Source organism: Bombina bombina, chromosome 4, assembly GCF_027579735.1.
Source record: "Bombina bombina isolate aBomBom1 chromosome 4, aBomBom1.pri, whole genome shotgun sequence".
Taxonomy (NCBI): domain Eukaryota; kingdom Metazoa; phylum Chordata; class Amphibia; order Anura; family Bombinatoridae; genus Bombina; species Bombina bombina.
The window spans coordinates 603,389,552-603,416,920 of NC_069502.1; the positions used below are offsets into that span (position 1 = coordinate 603,389,552).

Sequence of the window (27,369 nt, forward strand, 5' to 3'; positions counted from 1 at the left end):
GCCTTATTCATTATGGATGTCTTGTTGTCCGGATACTCTTCTACTTTTCACACAGGGATTCAGATTCCATAGGTGATAGTACCTAAATGATACTAAATGTTCATCAATTATATCACTATAGAAAAAAATAATTACTGAGGACAGAATCATTTAAAATATGGTTAAGAACACATAATATGTTATATGAGCTCAAAAAGAATGCAATTGCTCAAATCCCCATGGCTCATACTTAGTGGTTATTGAATTTCCAGCAACAATCACAACTTCTGTTTGGAACATGCTCCCAATTGAATTAGGTACTTTTAGAGTTCTATTGTCACTAGTTAAATAAGTGTGCTACAGCAGAGAGCCTGAATGTTCCTGCAAGTGACATACATAGTATACACAGTTCTTTTCTACCTGGAAGAAAAAAATGTTCTTGTCTGCAGCGATCCTAATGACCTTCAGTTGTCCACCTCTGTGACATTATTGAAACTGAAAAAAGAATGGCCCTCTATGCACCTAACTCACTGAAATATTATATCGGGACTGAGAAGAAAAATAAATTCAGCTGCTGAACCATCACCACCATAGGTTAAACCAGGGGTCAGCAACCTTTAGATGTTTTGGAACTACATTTCCCATGATACTCAGACACACTTTAGGCTGGCTGAGTATCAAGGGAAATGTAGTTCCAAAACATCTGGGGGTGCCAAGCTTGCTGACCCCTGGGCTAAACAGAGCAAGCACTCACTGCAATTCATAAGCCTATGTATCTTGGGCTGTATACAGAGCAGTTAGTGCCAAGTCTGTTTATTGTGTGGTATTAGTAGTAAAGCTCCCAACTGGCTGTACTTCATACCCTACAAGGGAGCAGGCAGCATGAGACAGAACAGTGCAACTAATGGGGGTGCCAAAGTAGATTTTAAAAATTGTTTTATGAAGACTGGGAGGTCAGCTTTAAGCATTCTGTTCTGCATAGTCATTTAAACGTTTTGCAAAAAATATAAAAGGTTTATTTTCCCTTCAAAACTGATTTTAAATAGATCTGTAGTAATGTACAGTTTACACTATTTTTTAAGTCATTAAAACTTCAGATTTCTATAGAGGTTTCAATTTGCACTTCCAAGTAATTCTAAATTTAGCCTCAGTCTCTGCTGAATTAATTAACCCCAACTGTTTCAGATTGCCTTGGAAAGGCTGATTCACCATAGTGAGAGTACAAATGATTAGTCCCTTGATTAACCTTGTGGCGAATCTGGTAATGATGTGAAATTGTTATTTTTACATTATACTGTAAATAGAAGTAGATAAAAAAACACAGGCGTTTTATGTAAATTCACTGTGGCTTCCAAATGAAAGACCAGCATATTATCTGTTTAAAAAATATATATATATACATAAAATTTATAAGATATAAATACTATCATTAAATACATTTTAAAAAAATTTTTTTTTTTAAAACACATAGGAACATACAAGTCAAAAGAGAAAATGCTCTGTGTGAAAACATTTTAATATTACACTATTGCTTGCATGTAACAACAGTTCCCCCCGGCAAAGGTGAATAGTTAAAGTGATGGTAAATCCTAGTGTTTGTGAAATGCTAGGATTTACCAGTGGAACAAATAAAGGGGACTTTCAGTCATGAAGTATAAAATACTGCCCGCGGCAGAACGCTATTTTGCTGTGAGGTGACATTTTCACCTCTTAGCCAATAGCGGGCTAGCTATCCGGCCCGCACGGCAATTGGCTAAGAGGTGGCAACGTCCTCTTACAGCAAAATAGCGTTCTGCCGTGGGCTGTCTGAGGAGCTCAGTGCGGCAAACGCTTCAAACAAACGCTTCAAACAAAGTCCCCTTTATTTGTTCCACTGGTAAATCCTAGTGTTTCACAAACGCTAGGATTTGTCATCACTTTAAAGTCTGCTACAGAGAAGCAATGCACTACTGGGACCTAGCTGAACATATCTGGTGAGTCAATGACAAGAGGCATATGTGCATGGCCACAAATCACCAGCTAGTTCCTAGTGGTGCATTGCTTCTGAGCCTACCTTGTAATGATTTTCAAAATTGAATACCAAGATAATTATTATTCTCGGTTATTTGTAGAGCGCCAACAGATTCATGTTGACATTCAAGTCCCTTTAAGGATCTAAAACATGTTTCAGTTTACAAAAACAAGGGGTAATCCTGAACCAGAGGAAGTATGGATCTTATCGTCTCCATCTTGAAGATGAGAACTCTTACAAATCTGTTGAGCCCTTTTAGGTGCAATATAGGATGGAACATGCCCTCTTTCATGGGTACCACAAAGTGATTTGAGTAATATCCTTGTCCCCTCACTGATGGGGGAGGAACAGGAACTACTACTCCCATGGCTAAGAGGACCTCCACACAATGAAGTAGTGCTGCCTCCTTTATTGGGTTTACAGATACCATTGATAGTAGGAACTGGTCCTCTAGGAGACAGGATCAAAAGATTAATCTGTAACCCTGGCAAAAAATTTCTAGCACCCAAGAGTTCTGGACGGACTGACACATTCCTTCTGAAACAGAGAAAGTCTGCCCACCATGCAACGTGATCCCATCATGCTGAATTGCTATTATGGGAAGCCTTCTTGGGCTGCATATTCTTATTCCATCCCTGGGTGGGCTTCTAGGTAGGCCTGGGAGACTCTGCTTTAGTCACTTCTGAGTTCCTTTGATTTTTGTTCCGAAAGGAATAAAAAAAAGTCTCGCCGGACGACCCTTGGGTTTAGATTTCTTGTCCTGCAGTTGGAAAGCTCCCTTTCCACCTGTGACTGTGGCTACAATAGAGTCCAGACCTGGAACAATCAGGGACTTACCATTGAACAACAGCGACAGCAGTCTAGATTTAGACACGTTATCCGCTGACCAGGATTTTAGCCACAGTGCCCTCATAGCCAGAATTACAAAGCTAGAGTTTTTTGCGTTAATGGAATAATCTGCAGAATTGCATCCCTGATTAAAGCGTTTGCACACTGTAGGGATTGTATGTGATCCTGAATCTCCTCTAAAGGAGATTCCATCATAATTAGGTCCGCTAAGGACTCACCCAAATTTTGCGGCCCCTATAACTGCAGCAATACCCACTGCAGGTTGAAACAATGCGCCAGACTGAAGAAACACTCTCCTGAGATATACCATAAGTTTGTGTCGAGAGGATCTCTTAAGTAGGTACTGTCCTAAATCGGCATAGTTGTGTGCTTGGCTAGTGTGTATATAGCGCCATCCACCTTAGGAACACTGTTCCATACCTCCGTGTGGCAGCGGGAACAGGAAACATCATTTTAAATGCCCCCGAAGGGGCAAACGGAAGGCATGGTTTTTCCCATTCCTTGGAGATGATGGGTGGTACAGGGGCCCTAGTTCTGAATACGGATTCCAGTCTCTGGACCTGCTCGTCCTCAGGTGGCTTCGCTGCGGGGACCCCCAGGGTAGACAGATCCCACTTCAACAGAAGCCTGACCTGCTCCACTTTGAACCTAATCATACCCTCTTCCAAATCTTCCTCCAACTCCTCTTCAGAGTGGTCAGAAGGGAGTTCACCTTCAGAGCTAACTATGGGTTAGTCCGCATCCGCCAACACGTCTGGGCTACATATATGAGAACAATGTTTAACTTTTCTTTTCCTCTACCTGAAACTTGGCTAGCATTCTGGGCACAGTATGGGTCTGTATACAAGACGTGAGGCAAGGCATCCCTGTCATCCAGAAAGATAGCTGATCAAAGGTTGATTATGGCAATCCCCAGCAGCGATAGTGCTATTATAAAGGGGCAGGCCACTATAGCTGGTATGGGAGCTAGATAGGGGAGGTGATTCAAACCCCTCAATCTCAGCTCCTTTACCAGTTACAGATGTTTAAGCCCTTTCATTTAAAAGAGAATAGCCTGCTCTTTCAAATGGTAGGGGTGTTGAAAAGTACCAACCACCACAGTAAAGAATTTAATACATAAGGTTTTACACTTAATAATAGCTTGGTGATATATAATAAAACGTTTTTGGGTTTTTTAAGAACCACAAAAGTGTTAATTTTATAGTGGTCAAGTCCCATAAAAAAAATAAAATTTTTTTTTTAAAAATGTAAATTTTGTCTGTACAGCCAGGTGATCACTGTGATGACAGCGATCACTGGGTAAAAAAAAGAAGTGCTTTTATTTCCACACTGGCACAAGGGATACCTCTTATTATAACCCCCAAAAGCCATTATGGATCCCTCATGCGAGTTTAAAAACCATTGATAACAATTTAGTAACGTGATTACATTATCAACAGTGGTCACTTGGCTATTCCCAATGTTATTTACTAAAATCGTAACAATAATAATTGTATTTTGTTCTAAAAAAAATTGTTGAAGCCATATAATCTGCAATGAAATCTAAATATAATACATTGTATATCCTGATGCTGCTGGAAAAATGATATATAATTTGTTAGTCGCTCATTGAAATGTGATTTGCAATAGTGTTTAAATGTAAGCAGTAAAAAAAAAAAAAAAAAAAAAAAAAAAAGCTCAAATCAGCTTAGCACAAGGAAGGGTATGAAACGAGCTTAAAACAGTGAAGGGGTTAAAAGAACCACATCAATTTGGTTAAATTGGAAACTGGAACTAAACAGAGCTTTAATAGTAAAACAGCAAATAATAAGTGGAATAAACCCTGAAAGGACTAAACCCTGAAAGAAAGGGATATGATACCCCAATATTTTATTATGAGATTCAGCATACACTTGGGTAGGTGTCTAGAACGCTACATGGCAGGAAAAAGTGGCGTGCTGCCATCTAGTTCTCTTGCAAATGGAAATCATTCTTACAAAACGACAGCTGTATAGTCCAAGACAAATTAATAATACAAGTAAATTAGAAAGTTGTGCATCCTCAGTTCTATAAAATCATTATTTTTTTGTAACCTCACACAGGTAATTGCTTCCTCGTAAATAAAATCTTTCTTTGTGCTAACGCCCCCCCCCCCCAAAAAAAAAATAAAACCTCCAGGTGGAGAAGAACTACAGGTCTGCTTCCCTAATCACACATCTATTATCTACCCATCAGCACAGATACAGTTCTATTAGAGTGTGAAAGAAATGATGTTATTAAAACACTGTGCACATTATTTACAGCAGGTATTTTTATTCTTTGCATAGGTTTCATATAGTGAACATCTTGTGGCTAGCTATAGTTTTGTTTTGTAAGACATACATTTCATCTTTTCTCAAATCTCACATGTGGCATCCTTCAATTCTTTACATAGTTTATGTTGCGTTGGTATTGTTTAAAACAACATCAATATTTTTTTTTAAGAAAACTATAGTACGTGCAGATTCTACCCAACAAAACAATGTAGGATTTACCCACACTTAGATTTCTGATGCTGAATCCCTAAAGAATGTAATTTCAGATTCGTTAAAGCAGCCATATATAAATGGCAAGGTCAATTTTAAGAAATGTAATGTGTACATTGTGACCTAACAACATTCAAACATTTCATAGAATGAGAGAAACAGTTAATGCTAACAATTTAACATACAAATAAAATGTTTAGATCAAGCTTTTCATAAATAATTCTTACCCAAAACATCCTTATTGTGTTCAGGAATGAGCTCTTTCCAGCTGGATTCTTCAGGGTTATTGAAGTCTATGTTAATTAGTTTGTAGTTAGGAGCATTACGATTTGTCTTAAAGGTGAAAATTGTTCCTTCGTTAGTGATATAGTCATATTCAGCTTCAAAATTATCTATTAATTTGATCCAGGGAAGATTTCCTATTAGAAAAACAAAGAGATAAATAAGACAAAATTATACTTACAGTAGCCAAGGTTAAAAAACAAAATGTGAAACACAGATCTATTAAACCCCTAAGGACTGGGCACTTCAGACAAAAACTTCCCCAAAAGACCAGAGCATTTTTAGCATTTTTGCCATCACTACATTTAAACAGAAATAGAGCCTTTTTTTTTTAACCTATCAAAACTATATATTTTTTTTTTAGTAGACAACCCAAAGTAATGATCTAGGCCCATTTTGGTATATTTCATGCCACCATTTCACCGCCAAATGCGATCAAATAAAAAAAATTGTTAACTTTTTCACAATTTTAGGTTTCTCACTGAAATGATTTACAAACAGCTTGTGTAATCATGGTACAAATTGTTGCAAATGCTTCTCTGGGATCCCCATTGTTTAGAAATAGCAGACATATATGGCTTTGGCATTGCTTTTAGGTAATTAGAAGGCCACTGCGCACCAAGCTTGTATTATGCCCAGCAGTGAAGGGGTTAATTAGGTAGCTTGTAGGGTTCATTTTAGCTTTAGTGTAGAGATCAGCCTCCTATCTGACACACCCCACCCCCTGATCCCTCCCTGACCCCTCTTAAACAGTTCTCTTCCCTCCCCCACGCCCCAAAGGTCATCCCCTATCTTAAGTACTGGCAGAAAGTCTGCCACTAGAAAAATACGTTTTTTTTGTAACTTTTTTTTAAATTATATATTTTCTGCAGGGTAGCATCCCCCCTTACCTCCCAACCTCCCTGATCCCCCCCCCCAAATTAGCTCTCTAACCCCCCCCCCCCTCTACCTATTTGTGACCATATTAGGAACTGGCAGCTGTATGCCAGTACCCAGTTTGCTGCAAATTAGGCAATTAAAAAAATAAATAAATGTATATATATATATATATATATACTAATCCAAGAAGAGAAGTGAAGCCACTCAAAGATTCAAACAGCGAGGTTATCATGAGGGCCTATTATTAAAAGCTAAAGCAAGTGTCGATCAAATTCCAAGAACTGAGTTGCTTCAATATAAACACAACAAGTTAAACACTAAAAAGAGTGAAAATAATAAGATTAAATTCATAACTACCTTTAGTGTAGAATATAACAAAATATGTACAATCATTAAAGATTCTCTTCCTATTCTCTATTCAGACCCTACCATCAGAGAGATTTTAAAATCTGGATGTGACTTCATTCCTAAAAGAGCCAAAACTCTATCTAATCATTTGTCCCCCTCTGATATCAAACCCAAGATAAACAGATGCTGGCTTAAACAAAGACAGGGATGCTTTAAGTGCAGACGACACATCTGTAAAACTTGTAACTTTATACATGAGGGCGATAAATTTTCTTCAAGCACAACTAACATAGAGTATGACATCAGATACTTCATTAATTGTGCAACTACACACGTAGTCTATCTTCTCACTTGTGATATTTGTAATATCCAATATACAGGAAAAACCAAGAGATCCCTCAAAGACAGATTCCTGCAACACCTTAGGTCAGTTGAGGATGAAGATAGTGACACCCCCATATCAAGACACTTTAAACTAATTCACAACTCAGATGTATCATCGTTAAGAATACAGGGTATTGACCATATTACCAAGTGGAGAAGAGGTGGAAATAGAGAGTCACTACTTAATAAAAAGGAAATTTATTGGATGTTTAAATTACAGACTAGTGAACCAGAAGGGTTAAACATTAGACGTGACCTAGATGTATTTATCTAATATATGTCTATCTAAAGTCTGATCAAATAACTCATTTGTCACAGTAATGGCATGACACTTATATTTTTCTTTGGCAGTGTGATTTTCCTTTTTGTTACATAACTAACACATATATTAAGTCTAGATCTACTTGAAAAATGTGTTTAAATACATACAAATGTAACAGTTGGTATCCTAACAGTTTATCAGTTTGGTAATTTCAGGAAATTTAGTTTTCATTATATTAGCAATTCTTTAAATTAATGGTCAGATTATTTCCTGTCATGTATTTCCAACATTATCCCTTTGTACTCTCTTCTTATGTCTATACATAGCTACCGGTATTATAATTAAAGTAGCCCGTCTTGTGGATATAGGTATACAATCAGGTTTTAAATATGTAAATTTCTGGTAATTAACTTAGCCATAAATAGGTGAGTGAGCTGATCCTCAGGTAAGCAGTGATCAAGTGCGCAAACGCACGAAACATGTCTGCGTGAGGATCAGCTCATCAACCTGATTGTTGGAGTCACTGCTGGCTCTCTGCTGGACTACACTACTTTGTCCTTCTTTTATCATTTTGGAATAAAAGTTTTTTTTACTTTTTCTACGTGCCTGGAGTGCTTTTCTTTCTTCAAGAAGATTTCAAGATTTCAAGCTTGAGCGCAACTTCTCTTCTTGGATTAGTGTACTCGGCTTTGCCTGTGGCGTGTGTGGCAGACACGCCTGAAGTTTGCAGCCAAGCGCTTGGATTCGCTAAGGGGGTGTGTCCCCCGCCCACTCTCCTGTGTGCCGGGTTATCCTTTTTCATCGAACGCTCAGGAGGAGCGCACCTAACAGTGATTATCCTGGAACTGTATATATATATATATATATATATATATATATATATATATATATATATATATATATATATATATATATATATATATATATATATAATACTAATTTTTCTGTAGTGTAGCTGCCCCCCCTCAATACCCAAACCCCCCTACCCCTCCCAGATCCCTTTTCCTCAAATTATCCCACATATGATCTGCCTCAATTACGCAGCTGGAGTTTTTTTTTTCTTCCTGTAGCGTGCTGAGCGGTCCCACCCACTCCTGCCCTCCTCTCACCTCCTCCAGCGATGGGCCGCCCACACGCCTCCCTCCATACGCTCCCACCCACCAACGATCGGTCCAACCTCTGTCCGATGCAGAGGGGGCCACAGAGTAACTCTGCAACTTATTTTCTGCAGTGCCACACTTGTGGGGCATGCAGATATAGCGCAATCTCGCAATTTGGAGCGAGATCGCGGCAGAGAGAAGAGCTGGTCATTAAGGGGTTAAATGGACACTCATGTCAAAAACATAATTTATGTAAGAACTTACCTGATAAATTCATTTCTTTCATATTGGCAAGAGTCCATGAGCTAGTGACATATGGGATATACAATCCTACCAGGAGGGGCAAAGTTTCCCAAACCTCAAAATGCCTATAAATACACCCCTCACCACACCCACAATTCAGTTTAACGAATAGCCAAGCAGTGGGGTGATAAAGAAAGGAGTAGAACGCATCAACAAAGGAAATTTGGAAATAATTGTGCTTTATACAAAAAATCATAACCACCATAAAAAGGGTCATGGGCTCTTGCCAATATGCCAATATGAAAGAAATGAATTTATCAGATAAGTTCTTACATAAATTATGTTTTCTTTCATGTAATTGGCAAGAGTCCATGAGCTAGTGACATATGGGATATCAATAACCCAAGATGTGGAGTCTTCCACTCAAGGAAATTTGGAAATAATTGTGCTTTATACAAAAAATCATAACCACCATAAAAAGGGTCATGGGCTCTTGCCAATATGCCAATATGAAAGAAATGAATTTATCAGATAAGTTCTTACATAAATTATGTTTTCTTTCATGTAATTGGCAAGAGTCCATGAGCTAGTGACATATGGGATATCAATAACCCAAGATGTGGAGTCTTCCACTCAAGAGTCACTAGAGAGGGAGGGAATAAAAACAGCCATATTTCGCTGAAAAATTAATCCACAACCCAAAAAAATAAGTTTATTTTCATTTTTGAAAGAAAAAAACTTAAATCAAAGCAGAAGAATCAAACTGAAACAGCTGCCTGAAGAACTTTTCTACCAAAAACTGCTTCCGAAGAAGCAAATATATCAAAACGGTAGAATTTAGTAAATGTATGCAAAGAGGACCAAGTCGCCGCTTTGCAAATCTGATCAACTGAAGCTTCATTCTTAAAGGCCCACGAAGTGGAGACTGATCTGGTAGAATGAGCTGTAATTCTTTGAGGCGGGGCCTGACCCAACTCCAAATAAGCTTGATGAATCAAAAGTTTCAACCAAGAAGCCAAGGAAATAGCAGAAGCCTTCTGACCTTTCCTAGGACCAGAAAATAAAACAAATAGACTGGAAGTCTTCCTGAAATCTTTTGTAGCTTCCACATAATATTTCAAAGCTCTTACCACATCCAAAGAATGTAAGGATCTCTCCAAAGAATTCTTAGGATTAGGACATAAGGAAGGGACAACAATTTCTCTACTAATGTTGTTAGAATTCACAACCTTAGGTAAAAATTGAAAAGAAGTCCGCAAAACTGCCTTATCCTGATGAAAAATCAGAAAAGGAGACTCACAAGAAAGAGCACATAGCTCAGAAACTCTTCTAGCAGAAGAGATAGCCAAAAGGAACAACACTTTCCAAGAAAGTAGTTTAATATCCAAAGAATGCATAGGCTCAAATGGAGGAGCCTGTAAAGCCTTCAGAACCAAATTAAGACTCCAAGGAGGAGAAATTTATTTAATGACAGGCTTAATACGAACAAAAGCCTGTACAAAACAGTGAATATCAGGAAGTATAGCAATCTTTCTGTGAAATAAAACAGAAAGAGCAGAGATTTGACCTTTCAAGGAACTTGCAGACAAAACCTTATCCAAACCATCCTGAAGGAACTGTAAAATTCTAGGAATTCTAAAAGAATGCCAGGAGAATTTATGAGAAGAACACCATGAAATGTAAGTCTTCCAAACTCTATAATAAATCTTTCTAGAGACAGATTTACGAGCTTGTGACATAGTATTAATCACTGAGTCAGAGAAACCTCTATGATTTAGAACTAAGCGTTCAATTTCCATACCTTCAAATTTAATGATTTGACATCCTGATGGAAAAACGGACCTTGAGATAGTAGGTCCGGCAGTAACAGAAGTGGCCAAGGCGGGCAACTGGACATCCGAACCAGATCCGCATACCAAAACCTGTGTGGCCATGCTGGAGCCACCAGCAACACAAAAGACTGTTCCATGATGATTTTGGAGATCACTCTTGGAAGGAGAACTAGAGGCGGGAAGATGTAAGCAGGATGATAACACCAAGGAAGTGTCAGTGCATCCACTGCTTCCGCCTGAACATCCCTGGACCTGGACAGGTATCTGGGAAGTTTCTTGTTTAGATGAGAGGCCATGAGATCTATCTCTGGAAGACCCCACATCTGAACAATCTGAGAAAACACATCTGGATGGAGAGACCACTCCCCTGGATGTAAAGTCTGGCGGCTGAGATAATCTGCCTCCCAATTGTCTACACCTGGGATATGCACCGCAGAGATAAGACAGGAGCTGGATTCCGCCCAAGCAAGTATCCGAGATACTTCTTTCATAGCTTGGGGACTGTGAGTCCCACCCTGATGATTGACATAAGCCACAGTTGTGATATTGTCTGTCTGAAAACAAATGAACGGTTCTCTCTTTAGCAGAGGCCAAAACTGAAGAGCCCTGAGAATTGCACTGAGTTCTAAAATATTTATTGGTAATCTCGCCTCTTGAGATTTCCAAACCCCTTGTGCTGTCAGAGAACCCCAAACAGCTCGATAACCTGAAAGACTCGCATCTGTTGAGATCACAGTCCAGGTTGGCCGAACAAAAGAAGCCCCTTGAACCAAACGATGGTGATCTATCCACCATGTCAGAGAGTGTCGTACATTGGGATTCAAGGATATTAATTGTGATACCTTTGTATAATCCCTGCACCATTGATTCAGCATGCAAAGCTGCAGAGGTCTCATGTGAAAATGAGCAAAGGGGATCGCATCCGATGCTGCAGTCATGAGACCTAAAACTTCCATGCACATAGCCACTGAAGGGAATGACTGAGACTGAAGGTGCCGGCATGCTACGACCAATTTTAAACGTCTCTTGTCTGTTAGAGACAGAGTAATGGACACTGAATCTATCTGGAAACCTAAAAAGGTGACCCTTGTCTGAGGAATCAAGAAACTTTTTGGTAAATTGATCCTCCAACCATGTTTCCGAAGAAACAACACTAGTTGATTTGTGTGAGATTCTGCAGTATGTAAAGACTGAGCTAGTACCAAGATATCGTCCAAATAAGGAAATACTGCAATACCCTGTTCTCTGATTACAGATAATAGGGCACCCAGAACCTTTGAAAAGATCCTTGGAGCTGTTGCTAGGCCAAATGGAAGAGCAACAAATTGGTAATGCTTGTCTAGAAAAGAGAATCTCAGAAACTGATAGTGTTCTGGATGAATCGGAATATGAAGGTATGCATCCTGCAAGTCTATTGTGGACATATAATGTCCTTGCTGAACAAAAGGCAGAATAGTCCTTATAGTCACCATCTTGAAAGTTGGTACTCTTACATAACGATTCAAAATTTTCAGATCCAGAACCGGTCTGAATAAATTTTCTTTCTTTGGTACAATGAATAGGTTTAAATAAAACCCCAAACCTTGTTCCTGAGGAGGAACTGGCATGATTACCCCTGAAGACTCCAGGTCTGAAACACACATCAGAAAAGCCTGAGCTTTTACTGGATTTACAGTGATGCGTGAGAGAAAAAATCTTCTCACAGGAGGTCTTACTTTGAATCCTATTCGATACCCTTGAGAGACAATGCTCTGAATCCAATGATTTTGGACAGATTTTATCCAAAAATCCTTGAAAAACCTTAATCTGCCACCTACAGCTGAGCTGGAATGAAGGCCGCACCTTCATGCGGACTTGGGTGCAGACTTTGGTTTCCTAAATGGCTTGGATTTATTCCAATTTGAGGAAGGCTTCCAATTGGAAGCAGATTCCTTGGGAGGAGGATTGAGTTTTTGTTCCTTATTCTGACGAAAGGAACGAAAACGGTTAGAAGCCTTAGATTTACCCTTAGGTTTTTTTATCCTGAGGCAGAAAAACTCCATTTCCTCCAGTGATAGTTGAAATAATAGAATACAACTGAGAACCAAATAAATTATTACCTTGGAAAGAAAGAGATAGTAATCTAGATTTAGATGTCATATCAGCATTCCAAGATTTAAGCCACAAAGCTCTTCTAGCTAATACAGCTAAATACATGGATCTAACATCAATTTTGATAATATCAAAAATGGCATCACAAATAAAATGATTAGCATGTTGCAGTAAGCGAGTAATGCTAGATATGTCAGGATCCAATTCTCGTTGCGCTAAATTCTCCAACCAAAAAGTTGAGGCAGCCGCAACATCAGCCAAAGAAATAGCAGGTCTGAGACGATGACCTGAATATAAATAGGCCTTCCTTAGATAAGATTCAAGCTTCCTATCTAAAGAATGCTTAAAGGAAGTACTATCTTCCATAGGAATAGTGGTACGTTTAGCAAGAGTAGAAATAGCCCCATCAACTTTGGGGATTTTTTCCCAAAACTATTTGCTGGTAAAGGATACAATTTTTTAAACCTTGAAGAAGGAATAAAAGAAGTACCTGGCTTATTCCATTCCCTAGAAATCATATCAGAAATAGCCTCAGGAATAGGAAAACCCCCTGGGGAAACCACAGGAGGTTTAAAAACAGCATTTAAACGTTTATTAGACTGAACGTCAATAGGACTGGTTACCTCAATATCCAAAGTAATTAACACTTCTTTTAATAAAGAACGCATATACTCTATTTTAAATAAATAAGTAGATTTGTCAGTGTCAATGTCTGAGGAAGGATCTTCTGAATCAGATAGATCCTCATCAGAAGAGGATAAATTATTATGTTGCTGGTCATTTGAAATTTCATCAGCTAAATGAGAAGTTTTAAAAGACCTTTTACGTTTATTAGAAGGTGGAAATGCAGACAAAGCCTTCAGAATAGAATCAGAAACAAATTCTTTAAAATTTACAGGTATATCATGTACATTAGAAGTTGAAGGAACTGCAACTGGCAATGTACTATTACTGATGGAAACACTATCTGCATGTAAAAGTTTATCATGACAACTATTACAAATGACATTTGGTGGAATAATTTCTACACTTTTACAACAAATGCACTTAGCTTTGGTAGACCCGATAAGAGAAATTGGATGAGTCAGGGAGCTCAGTGATGACAGTTGTAGCCTACCCACTATTCACACTCCTCACAAAGTGTGAAAAAGTTTTGGTAGACCCGATGTCAGGCAGCAATGTTCCAGCAGAAACCTCTGAGACAGGATCAGATTGGGACATCTTGCTCAATGTAAGAGAAAAAACAACATATAAAGCAAAATTATCTATTTCCTTATATGACAGTTTCAGGAATGGGAAAAAATGCAAAAGCATAGGCCTCTTCCAATTTTGGAATTGGTGATGTTCCCTGTAAATGGGAACATGCAGATATGCATCCTTCAGATCTATGGTAGTCATGAACTGACTTTCCTGTACCAAGGGTAGGATGAAAGAAAAGTTTCCATCTTGAAGGACGGAACCTTTAGGTCTAGAATGGGACGAAAAGTTTCCTTTGAACACAATCCTTGACCCTGTTCCACTACGGGAACTGCAACAATCACTCCCAATGAAGATAGGTCCTTTACGCAGTTGAAGGCCTCTTTCTTTACCTAGTTTGCAGATAACCTTGACAGGATAAATCTGCCCCTGGGGAGACAAGACTTGAATCCTATTCTTTATCGCTGAGATACTAACTCCACAGCCCAAGGATCTGGGACATCGCGGATAAAAGCTTACCCAAAAAAAAAAGAACAGCCTTCCCCCCAACTTAATCAAAGACTGGATGGGGGGGCAGCCCCTTCATGCCAATTTGGAATCAACTGAAAGTTTCTTGGCTTGCTTCCCCTTATCCCAAGGCTGACTGGACATCCATGAGGTCCTGGGTTGCTCCGGCTTGGAAGAGGAGGAGGGAGACTTCTGTCCTTTGAAGTTACAAAAGGAACGAAAATTAGAATTCTGGTGACCCTTAGATCTATTCTTCTTGTCCTGAGGTAGGAAAGATCCCTTTCCACCAGTAATCTCGGAAATTATCTCAGCCAGATCAGGACCAAATAAAGTCTTGCCCTTATAAGGTAAAGACAGATGTTTGGACTTGGAAGATACATCTGCAGACCAAGATTTTAACCACAGAGCTTGGCGAGCTAGAACAGCAAGGCTAGAACTCTTGGCTCCCAGTCTAAGCACTTGCATGTTGGCATCACAGATAAAAGTATTGGCCAGTTTAAGGGCCTTGATCCTATCCTGGATCTCCTCTATAGTAGTCTCTTCTGAAATAAGGCCAGACAAGGCATCACACCAAAAAGATGCTGCTCCTGCAACCGTAGCAATACTTGCAACAGGTTGCCACTGTAATCCCTGATGAATGTACATCTTTCTTAAGTAAGCATCTAGCTTCTTATTCATGGGATCTTTGAAAAAACAACAATTATGCTCAATAGGAATAGTAGTTCTCTTGGCTAGAGTAGAGATAGTTCCTTCTACCTTGGGCACTGTGCGCCACAAGTCCCGTATAGAGTCAGCAACAGGAAACATCTTTTTAAAAACAGGGGACGGGGAAAAATAAATCCCTGGCTTTTTCCATTCCTGAGCTATAATTTCCAACATATGGTCAGGAACAGGAAAAACTTCCACAGATGAAGGAAAATCATATACTCTTTAGTTTACTAGACTTCATTAGATTCTCAGCGACTAATGAGTCAGAGTCTTTCAAAGTAGCAAGGACCTCCTGCAGAAGTAAACGGAAGTGCTCTAGCTTAAATAAAAAATTAACCTCCTTTGAATCTGTAGATTTTTCCACTATATAGAGTCAGAGATCTCACCCACAGAAGCCACTGAGGTATCCTCGTCATCAGATAACAGAGAGACTGACTAACGCAGCCTTAGCGGAGTCAGAACCCTTACAGAAATAATTTTTTTAGACATCCTCTTACCAGCAACAGGAAAAGCTGATAATGCGGCAGAAACCACAGAAGTTATCTACGCAGCAAAATCCCCTGGTAAATAAACACCCCCAGGAGGTTGTTTAGAGGAACCGCAGGGCACTACATGCAAAACTGTTAAAGCTTGGGACATTTGAGGGGAAAGCTGAGGAGCAAAACTACACAGGAGGAATAACCTTAAGCTCCAAGCAAAACGAACATTTTTCAAAAGATCCACTTTCTTCATTAGTGTCCATCACTTTAAGTAACTTGGACCCCACAAGAAATTATCAAAATAAATATGAGTCTCAAATATTGTGCAAAAAAGAAAAATTTAAATATGCAATAAAAATTAAAATCCCGGCACCGTTATACCTCATCTAAATTTCTGTTAGCCTCATAAAAACCCTCAAAAGTATGCAGTGCCCCCAACCCTTAGAGTGCTGGTACCTTCTAACCTAGAAGGGAAAGCACTTACCTGTGGATCCTGCTGCCAGGCAGGGAATGGCTTCTAAGGTGTGAAAGATTCATCCACTTCTGCCAGGGACCTGTAGAATAGACAGAGTAACCAACCCTGGCTTTCTATAATAGGGGTAGCAATAATGTTAGAAGTTAAGCAAAGACCACCTCACAGTCTTCTAACTGCTAAAAGGCACCATTACTCTTACTAAAGATATTTACATGGACACAGCATAGCCCCAATCCTTGCTTGCAGGAAAAAATGCCCATTCATATCTTCAGACACCGTCTTCGCATGTCTTCCCGGTGATAGAGGCAAAGAATGACTGGGGAATATGGGTAAGGGAATGGACACTTAACAGCTGTGCTGGGGTGCTCTTTGCCTCCTCTTGCTGGCCAGGAGTTGAATATCCCACTAGTAATTGGAATTAATTTGTGGACTCTCCATTCCATAGGAAATAAATAGATAGAGGGATAGGTGAGTAGAGGGACAGGGCTAGAGATAGAGGGATAGGTATATTTATTTCCTTAAACATTTTGGCCACAGGCTTTAACACTAGTTTATATATATGCTTGCATACTCCTTGCACAACTACTACAAAGAGAACAAAGCAAATTTGATAATAGAAGTAAAGTGGAAAGTTGTTTACAATTGCATGCTCTATTTAAAATATGAAAGTTTAACTTTGAGTTTACTGTCACTTTAATACTTTTTACGCAAACCAAAACCTTTATATATTTTTAATGTAGATTTTTGTGATTACTGACAGCCATTATTTTTTACAGCTGTGATCTGCTTTTGAGTCAAAAAGAAGTATTCATTTGTTAGCATATGTTTATATGTATACACCCTATTTTGATTTTTAAATACCCATTCGCTAAAGGCGTGTGTGTGTACACTCTCTCAGACTTTTACATCCCCATTGGTCATCTTGTACACACACCCTTTAAGATGAAGGCATCCATCATTTGTAATTTAGGGCAATATATTTTATATAGTGTAGTAGATTGTAATATTGTATAAATTGTTAGCAATTGGCGGCTGCATTTGTATTTTCGACATTATGTACACGTAATGGGCATTTACGATTTACCAGAGCAGTTTACACCCCCCCCCCTAGTCAATACACGAGCGTCACTTTAAGTATTGAAAATAAATATTTATTCGTCAGCATAGGTGTATATGTATACACCCTCTTTGATTTCTATATACCCATTCGCTAAAGGCGTGTGTGTGTGTGTACACTGCCCTGGATTTCTGCATCCCCATTGGTCATCTTGTACACACTCCCATCAGGGGTGTGATTTTTGTAGTCTGGTAGTGGCGGCTATAAAAGCCGGTTTTAAAGCTTGTTTAGTATGCCTGATGAAACGGCCAGGAGAGCCGAGAAACGCGTAGCAATTTCTACTTGCTATTCTACTTGCTTGTTGAAATACTTTGATTTGTCAAGGCTCATTTGCAGAGCTTGTAATAAAAAGTTTTGCTTTTAAGAAAAACTGGTGCCTTGAATCTATATATCACAAACAGTTTCACTACCAGCCATAATTCTTTCAGGAGGCTGCTGTCTAGCAGTCTCATACGCCAGGCGGATGATAATCTTCAGCCAAGAAGAAGGAGGTAGCCGTAGCTTTCTGGCCCCTACGCTTTCCATAAAAAAACAAATAATGAAGATGATTGACGGAATTCTTCAGTCGCCTGCAAGTAAAACTTCAGGGCACGGACTACGTCCAAGTTATGCAACAGACTCTCCTTCTTAGAAGAAGGATTAGGACATAATGAAGGAACGACAATTTTCTGATTAATATTCTTATTAGAAACAACCTTAGGAAGGAAACCAGGTTTGGTACGTAAAACCACCTTATCAGAATGGAAGATAAGATAAGGCGAGTCACATTGTAACGCTGAAAGCTCAGAAATGCGACGAGCAGAAGAAATAGCAACCAAAAATAAAACTTTCCAAGATAACAACTTAATATCTATGGAATGCATGGGTTCAAACGGAACCCCTTGAAGAACATTAAGAACTAAATTCAAACTCCAGGGTGGAGCAATTGGTCTAAACACAGGCTTGATTCCGGTCAGAGCCTGACAAAAAGACTGAATGTCTGGAACATCTGCCAAACGTTTGTGTAGTAAAATCGACAAAGCAGAAATCTGTCCCTTTAAGGAACTTGTTGATAACCCCATCTCCAATCCCTCTTGGAGAAAAGATAAAATCTTGGGAATCCTAACTCTACTTCATGAGTAGCCCTTGGATTTGCACCAATAAAGATATTTACGCCATATCTTATGGTAGATCTTTTTAGTAACAGGCTTACGTACCAGAATCAAAGTATCATTGACCGAATCAGAGAACCCCCGCTTAGATAAAATCAAGCGTTCAATCTCCAAGCAGTCAGTTGCAGAAAAACTAGATTTGAGTGTTGGAAGGGTCCCTGAATGAGAAGGTCCTGCCTCAATGGAAGCTTCCACGGCGACAGAGAAGACATGTCCTCTAGATCGGCATACCAAGTCCTGCGAGGCCACGCAGGCACGATTAGAATTACTGAAGCCCTCTCCTGTTTGATCCGAGCAATCACCCGGGGAAGGAGAGCAAACGGTGGAAACACATAAGCTAGGTTGAACGACCAAGGCATCTATCAGTTCGGCCTGAGGATCCCTTGACCTGGATCCGTATCCTGGAAGCTTGGCATTCTGACGAGATGCCATCAGATCCAACTCCGGTCTTCCCTATCTGAGGATCAGAGTGGCAAAGACCTCCGGATGGAGTTCCCACTCCCCCGGATGAAACGTCTGTCTGCTTAAAAAGTCTGCTTCCCAGTTGTCCACTCCTGGGATGTAGATTGCTGACAGATAAGAGTGGGCCTCCGCCCACCGAATTATCTTGGATACTTCTGTCATCGCTAAGGAACTCCTTGTTCCTCCCTGATGATTGATGTATGCCACAGTCGTGATGTTGTCCGACTGAAAGCGAATGAATTTTGCCGAAGCCAACTGAGGCCACGCCTGAAGAGCATTGAATATTGCTCTCAATTCCAGAATATTGATTGGAAGAAGTGACTCCGACTGAGTCCACACACCCTGAGCCTTCAGGGAATTCCAGACTGCACCCCAACCTAGTAAGCTGGCGTCCGTTGTCACTATCACCCATGAGGGTCTGCGGAAGCACGTCCCTTGGGACAGATGATCCTGCGACAACCACCAAAGAAGAGAGTCTCTTGTCTCCTGATCCAGATCTATCTGCGGAGACAAATTTAAACAATTTTGGCCCCTGCACCTCGCCGCAGCTCTGCTGCGGCGCCTACCTGCCCCCAGAGTATACCGAGTCTGCAAAAGTAGTGGTCCTTCGTCTACAAATTGACCATGGGCCCCACCGAAGTTTAGGACTGTGCTGCCTGATCGGATGAAATACTGTGCTGCTGACCGTGCAAATTAAGCCCCGGCCACTATGGGCGTAACACGAACCGAGTAAAACACCACATGGGAAGCAAAGTAACATGCCGTTCCCAATATACATTGGAAGCCATGTGTCCCCCTAACGTATGCACATAAAAATAAATAAGTTATGAAAAACAGTAGTCGTTCTATATTCAGGCCTGTTAAAATAACAATACAGCCCTTACACATAAACCGCATCTCCCAGCGTCTAGCCCATATTGAATACCCATATAAGAACATAGTCATCAATATCAAACAGTAATTTCAGTTCCACCATTTTACACATAGTGCCTACTGATTACCTCTTCCCAGATAGGGAATAATGTCAGCCTGTTCTGATACCAAGTCTCCCAGAAACAAAAGACTGAACATACCTCAATGCTGCTTGTAGCATGACACGGTTCTCCACACTGAAGATGTTTTCTGTACACTACCTTCAACCGCTCTGTGGGAACCAGCAGGATCTTAGATACTGTTTGCTAAGATCATCATCAGGGCAGAAAATAAGATGTCTCCACTCCTCTTGGGAAGTTACTGACTAATGATTTCTCCCTGAGAAAAATAGTACTCACTGGCACCATGTTAAAATAAAAAAACAGCTTGATTGAAGAATCTAAACTAACACCTCACTTTACCTCTTCCTATCACTAACATAGGCAAAGAGAATGACTGGAGGGGGAGGGGAAGGGAGGAGATATATATACAGCTCTGCTGTGGTGCTCTTTGCCACTTCCTGCTAGCAGGAGGTTAAATCCCACAAGGATGAAATCCGTGGACTCGTCATATCTTGTAAAAGAAATGGGTCTTTTTTAAATTTTTAAATTAGACAAATTTGCAGCAAATTTGCCGCTGCCAGTACCTAAGATGGCAGCAAATAGGCAGAGGGGGGAGGATTAGAGAGCTTTTTTTTTAAGGGGGGGGAGATTAAGGAGGTTGGGGGTTAGGGGAGGACCTACACTGCAGCAAATATATATTAAAAAAAGGCTTATTTTCATACTGGCAGACTTTCAGCCAGTACTTAAGATGGTGGTGACAATTGTGAGGTGGGGGAGGGAAGAGAGCTGTTTGAGGGGGGGTCAAGGAGGGATCAGGGGATGGGATGTGTCAGGTAGGAAGCTGATCACTACACTAAAGCTAAAATTAACCCTACAAGCTACCTAATGAACCCCTTCACTGCTGGGCATAATACAAGTGTGGTGCGCAGTGGCATTTAGCAGCCTCCTAATTACCAAAAAGCAATGCCAAAGCCATATATGTCTGCTATTTCTGAACAAAGAGAATCCCAGAGAAGCATTTACAAGCATTTTGCCATGATTGCACAAGCTATTTGTAAATAATTTCCGTGAGAAACCTAAAATTGTGAAAAAGTTAACGTTCACAGCTTCCAGGCATGCTCCAGCAGATAATCCCTACGCACTTTTGCATTCTACCAAAACAATAGATATAGATACAGCCATAAAAGGAAATGTGTGGGGAGGAGTTAGAGCTTTACAATTCAGAAATTAAAAAGAAATTGTTAATGGCGAGGCACTGCAGTATAAATTTGCAGGTAAAGTAATTAAAGTACATATTATATTTTGTCTCTATCTCAACTTGTTTTATGTACCTTTAATTTACCAGCCCCCTGCCAATCACAGACTCATACGTATATACTGAACTCTTGCATATGCTTCGTAGTAGCTAGCGCCTCAGAATGTGTGCATATGAATAGACTGCACAATTTGATAAAGGAAGTACATTAAAAAATCTCTCAAAACTTAATGATATTGTGAATCATGAAAGTTTAATTTTGACTTTAGTGTTAGATGTTTTAGTTTGAAGGATGACAGTTGACAGTAAGTGCAAGAGTGTTTACAACTACAATATTTTTTTTTACACACACACACATATATATATATATATATATATATATATAAAACCACACAACTGTGCTCCTGCACATACTGTATCAAGCAATTATGGTTTACGGTTCAAAATTCCAAAGACACCATCAAACTACATTTTTCAAATTACTGCAGGCAATGTGAATAATTAAAGTGCATTGCAAACCTGTTTTAGTTTTTTTTTATTTATTTATTTTTTACAGAAAATATTTTCAATTTCTCAATTATATTCGATAATAGCGATCAAATTAAGACTACTCAGAAAAAAAAGTATAAATATTTCATACCATCAGAAGCAGTTCAGTCTTTGCTGTATCAGCTTTTTCTCTACTCACTTTTGTGTGAAAAGGTCATTTGACATTTATTAGAAATCTTTACTTGTAAGAGCATAATAAATAAGCTTGTAAAATACCTCTCTGTTAATTACTATGGATCTATGAAGTATGATTGGTGGACTAAGTATATGTAGAGAGAGAGAGAGAGAGAGAGAGAGAGAGAGAGAGAGAGAGAGAAAGAGAGAGAAAGAGAGAGAAAGAGAGAGAAAGAGAGAGAAAGAGAGAGAGAGAGAGAGAGAGAGAGAGAGAGAGAGAGAGAGAGAGAGAGAGAGAGAGAGAGAGAGAGAGAGAGACTCAGCGGAGACAGAACAGAAGCTAGAATAACTTTTATGCCTGTTCATTTTCATTGCCACTCAGGGTGCACACTATGCCTTTTCACAATGAAAAAATATCCTGTAGCATATCAGTCTGACCCTCCCCACTGACAGTCCAGTGCCGAAATACCAGGTAATTATTTTCTGAACAAGAGAAACAACAACCCCAGATGATCGTTTTTGCCTCCCATGGGCCTCGTCAGTGAGGTGCAGTTGCATCTCTCTAAGGGCATGTGTGCAAGGAGTCCACGTTTGGTTTCCCCCATTACTCTTAGGGAGACCCAAGAGCAATTTGCATAAATATGAAAAGAGAGAGAGAGAGAGAGACGCACTCAGCTGAGACCGAACAAAAGCTTGAATAACTTCCATGCAATATTATAATAATGAAAATTTCACCATATATAATCAATGATGAAAGCACAAAGCATACAGGGGCTTGATAATACAAACTTTCATACTATTACAATATTATGAACTCAATATTAAAAACTCTACCTCTGTCACATCTATGTAAGGCACACTAACATTTAGTTTTCAAACCAATTGAATGTGACACTACTGTACTCACCGTAATTCAATTTGAACACCAATTATGTTGTTCTCACAATTGGATATTTGTACCAATATGGAAATTGTTCCATAATTCTTGTCATATCATGACCTACATCACACTTACCTAAATCCTTGCTGACCTTACATTTTCACACTCAACTCAGCAAGAGTTATTGCTTCCACTTAGGACTTCCTTACAAGACACACATACCATTTCCAATCAATTTAAAGTTGATTTTTCAACTTATCACCATTCACTCTTAGTCACTAGCACGCTGATCCTTTAAATTCACCCGTATATGGGTGACACCATTATTTTTTTTCCAACTATATCCCCTATATGCTTAACTTACATCACATTTAGTCAATTGATACATACGGTGATGGTTATATGCGAGATGCAATTATTTTTACATCAATGACAGTCTCCCTTTTACTTATGTCAGCTCTTCTCCTTTTGTTCATGTTGGATTATACATAAAAAAAATAATTTATTTAAGAACTTACCTGATAAATTCATTTCTTTCATATTGGCAATGGTCCATGAGCTAGTGACGTATGGGATATACAATCCTACCAGGAGGGGCAGTTTCCCAAACCTCAAAATGCACCCCTCACCACACCCACAATTCAGTTTAATGAATAGCCAAGTAGTGGGGTGATACAATAAGGAGTAAAAAAACATACAAAAAGGAGGAACAGGAAAAATAATTGAGCTTTTATACAAAAATCATAACCACCATAAAAAGGGTGGGATTCATGGACTCTTGCCAATATGAAAGAAATGAACTTATCAGGTAAGTTCTTACATAAATTATGTTTTCTTTCATGCATTTGGCAAGAGTCCATGAGCTAATGACGTATGGCATAGAAATACCCAAAATGTGGAAGTCCACAGAAGAGTCACTAGAGAGGGAGGGATAAAATAACAACAACTATTTCCACTGAGAAATTAAATTTTCTCAAAAAACAAATCAAAAGCAGTAGAATCAAACTGAAACAGCTGCCTGAAGAACTTTTTCTACCAAAGACTGCTTCAGAAAAAGCAAATGCATCAAAATGGTAAAAACAATAAATGTATGCAAAGACCAAATTACTGATTTGCAAATTTGCTCAAACTAAGCGTCATTCTGAAAAAGCCCAAAATGGCGACTGAACTTAGTAGAATGAGCTGCAAATCTCTGAGGCGGAGACTGCCCTGCCTCGAAATAAGCATTGAAAAACAAAAGCTTTAATCAGGCTGCCAAAGAAATGGCAGAGGCTTCCTAACCTTTTCTGGAACCAGAAAAACAGCAAATAGACTAGAAGCCTTTTGAAATCCTAGTAACCTTGATATAGAATTATAAAGCTCTTACCACATCCTAAGGATGTAAAGAACTCTCAAAGAATTCTTTAGGATTAGGACACAAAGAAGGAACAACAATTTCTCTACTAATGTTGTTCAAATTCACGACCTTAGGAAAAAAAGAAGTCCACAAAACAACTTATCTAGATGAAAAAATCAGATAAGGAGACACACAAGAGAGCTGGTAAATTAGAAACTCTTGTAGCAGAAGAGATAGTCAAAAGAAAACAACAGTTTCCAAGAAAGTAGATAATCTTCAAAGAAAATATAGGCTCAAAAGAAAAGAGCCTGCAAAATCTTTAAACCAAATAAGACTCCAAAAAGGAGAAATTAATAAATGAACAGGCCAACCAAAGCCTGAACAAAACAGTGAATATCAGGAAGTTTAAACAAACTTTCTAGAAAATAAAACAGAAAGAACAGAGATTTGTCCCTTCAAAGAATTTGCAGACAAACTTATCCAAACCATCCTGAAAAACTGTAAAATCCTAGGAATTTTAAAAGAATGCCAAGAGAAATTATAAGAAGAACACTATATAGTTTTTCCAAACCTGATAATACATGTTCCATGAAACAGACTTATAAGCCTGCAACATAGTGATAAAAACAGTCAGAGAAACCTCTATGACTAAACAATAATCAATTTCCATACCCCCAAATTAGTAATTTGATATCCCAATGGAAAAATAGCCACTAAAACAAGAGGGCTGGCCAAAGAGAAAGCACCAAGAATGGCAACTGGACATCCAAACAAGATCCACATACCAAACCTGTGAGGCCATGCTGATGCTATCAGAAACACATGACACTGTTCCAATATGATCTTGGAAATCACCTTTGGAAGAAAAAAACAGAGGCAGAAAGATGTAGTCAGGTTGCAAAACCAAGACACTGCTAATGCATCCACCATCTACACCTGAGCATCCCTGGACCTGAAAAGGTACCAGGGAAATTGAGATAATCCACCTCCCAAATGTCTAAAATCGTATGAAAATAGGCAGGTGATGAATTCCATCTAAGAACGTATTCAAGATACTTCTTAATTGCTAAGGAACTATGAGTCCCTATCGTTGATTGGAATATGCCACAGTTGTGATATTGTCTGTCTAAAATCAAAAAATTAAAAAGTTCTCTTCTAAAAGAGGCCAAGCCTGAAAGAGAACTGAAAAAATAGCAGAGAGTTCTAAAAAATCGATTGGAAACCTCGCCTCTTGAAGTTTCCAAACCCCCTGTGCTGTCAAAAGACCCTCAGACAGCTTCCCAACCTGTAAGACTTGCATCAATTAAGAATACAGTCCAGGAAGGAAGAACAAAAGGAGGCCCCCTGAATAAAATGATGATAGACTAATCACCAAAACAGAGAGAGTAGAGTGTTAGGATTTAAAAATATCAACTGTGATATCTAAACACAATCCCTGTATCACTGATTCAGTATGCAAAGCAAAAAACATAATTTATGCTTACCTGATAAATTCCTTTCTCCTGTAGTGTAGTCAGTCCACGGGTCATCCATTACTTATGGGATTATAACTCCTCCCTAACAGGAAGTGCAAGAGGATCACCCAAGCAGAGCTGCTATATAGCTCCTCCCCTCTACGTCATACCCAGTCATTCGACCGAAAACCAAAATTTAGACCTGCCATAAAAAACAGGGCGGGCCGTGGACTGACTACACTACAGGAGAAAGGAATTTATCAGGTAAGCATAAATTATGTTTTCTCCTGTTAAGTGTAGTCAGTCCACGGGTCATCCATTACTTATGGGATACCAATACCAAAGCTAAAAGTACACGGATGACGGGAGGGACAGGCAGGCTCTTTACACGGAAGGAACCACTGCCTGAAGAACCTTTCTCCCAAAAACAGCCTCCGAAGAAGCAAAAGTGTCAAATTTGTAAAATTTGGAAAAAGTGTGAAGTGAAGACCAAGTTGCAGCCTTGCAAATCTGTTCAACAGAGGCCTCATTCTTAAAGGCCCAAGTGGAAGCCACAGCTCTAGTAGAATGAGCTGTAATTCTTTCAGGAGGCTGCTGTCCAGCAGTCTCATAGGCTAAACGTATTATGCTACGAAGCCAAAAAGAGAGAGAGGTGGCCGAAGCCTTTTGACCTCTCCTCTGTCCAGAATACACGACAAACAGGGAAGAAGTTTGTCGAAAATCTTTAGTTGCCTGTAAATAAAATTTCAGGGCACGGACAACGTCCAGATTGTGCAGAAGTCGTTCCTTCTTTGAAGAAGGGTTAGGACACAATGATGGAACAACAATCTCTTGATTGATATTCCTGTTGGTAACTACCTTAGGTAAGAACCCAGGTTTAGTACGCAGAACTACCTTGTCTGAATGGAAAATCAGATAAGGGGAATCACAATGTAAGGCCGATAACTCAGAGACTCTTCGAGCCGAGGAAATAGCCATTAAAAACAGAACTTTCCAAGATAACAGCTTGATATCAATGGAATGAAGGGGTTCAAACGGAACACCCTGTAAAACGTTAAGAACTAAGTTTAAGCTCCATGGTGGAGCAACAGTTTTAAACACAGGCTTAATCCTGGCCAAAGCCTGACAAAAAGCCTGAACGTCTGGAACTTCTGACAGACGTTTGCGTAAAAGGATGGACAAAGCTGAGATCTGTCCCTTTAACGAACTAGCGGATAAACCCTTTTCTAAACCTTCTTGTAGAAAAGACAATATCCTAGGAATCCTAACCTTACTCCATGAGTAACACTTGGATTCGCACCAATGCAAGTATTTGCGCCATATTTTATGGTAAATTTTCCTGGTAACAGGCTTCCTAGCCTGTATTAAAGTATCAATCACTGATTCCGAGAATCCACGCTTTGATAGAATCAAGCGTTCAATCTCCAAGCAGTCAGCTTCAGAGAAATTAGATTTGGATGTTTGAAAGGACCCTGCACCAGAAGGTCCTGTCTCAGAGGTAGAGACCATGGTGGACAGGACGACATGTCCACTAGGTCTGCATACCAGGTCCTGCGTGGCCACGCAGGCGCTATTAGAATCACCGATGCTCTCTCCTGTTTGATCCTGGCAATCAATCGAGGAAGCATCGGGAAGGGTGGAAACACATAAGCCATGTTGAAGGCCCAAGGTGCTGTCAGAGCATCTATCAGAACCGCTCCCGGGTCTCTGGACCTGGATCCGTAGCAAGGAAGTTTGGCGTTCTGGCGAGACGCCATGAGATCCAGATCTGGTTTGCCCCAACGCCGAAGTATTTGGGCAAAAACCTCCGGATGAAGTTCCCACTCCCCCGGATGAAAAGTCTGACGACTTAGAAAATCCGCTTCCCAGTTCTCCACGCCTGGGATGTGGATCGCTGATAGGTGGCAAGAGTGAGACTCTGCCCAGTGAATTATCTTTGAGACTTCC

General features: G+C 39.6%; 1 protein-coding gene across 1 annotated transcript in view; it reads right to left on the reverse strand.

The window, feature by feature from the left end:
* PREP (prolyl endopeptidase) overlaps positions 1-27,369 on the reverse strand; it is a 551,073-nt gene that overhangs the window by 316,523 nt on the left and 207,181 nt on the right. Inside the window, exon 8 of the mRNA XM_053710588.1 lies at positions 5,571-5,762. Within this exon, the coding sequence (XP_053566563.1) occupies positions 5,571-5,762 (192 nt within the window). The remainder of the gene's footprint in view (positions 1-5,570; positions 5,763-27,369) is intronic.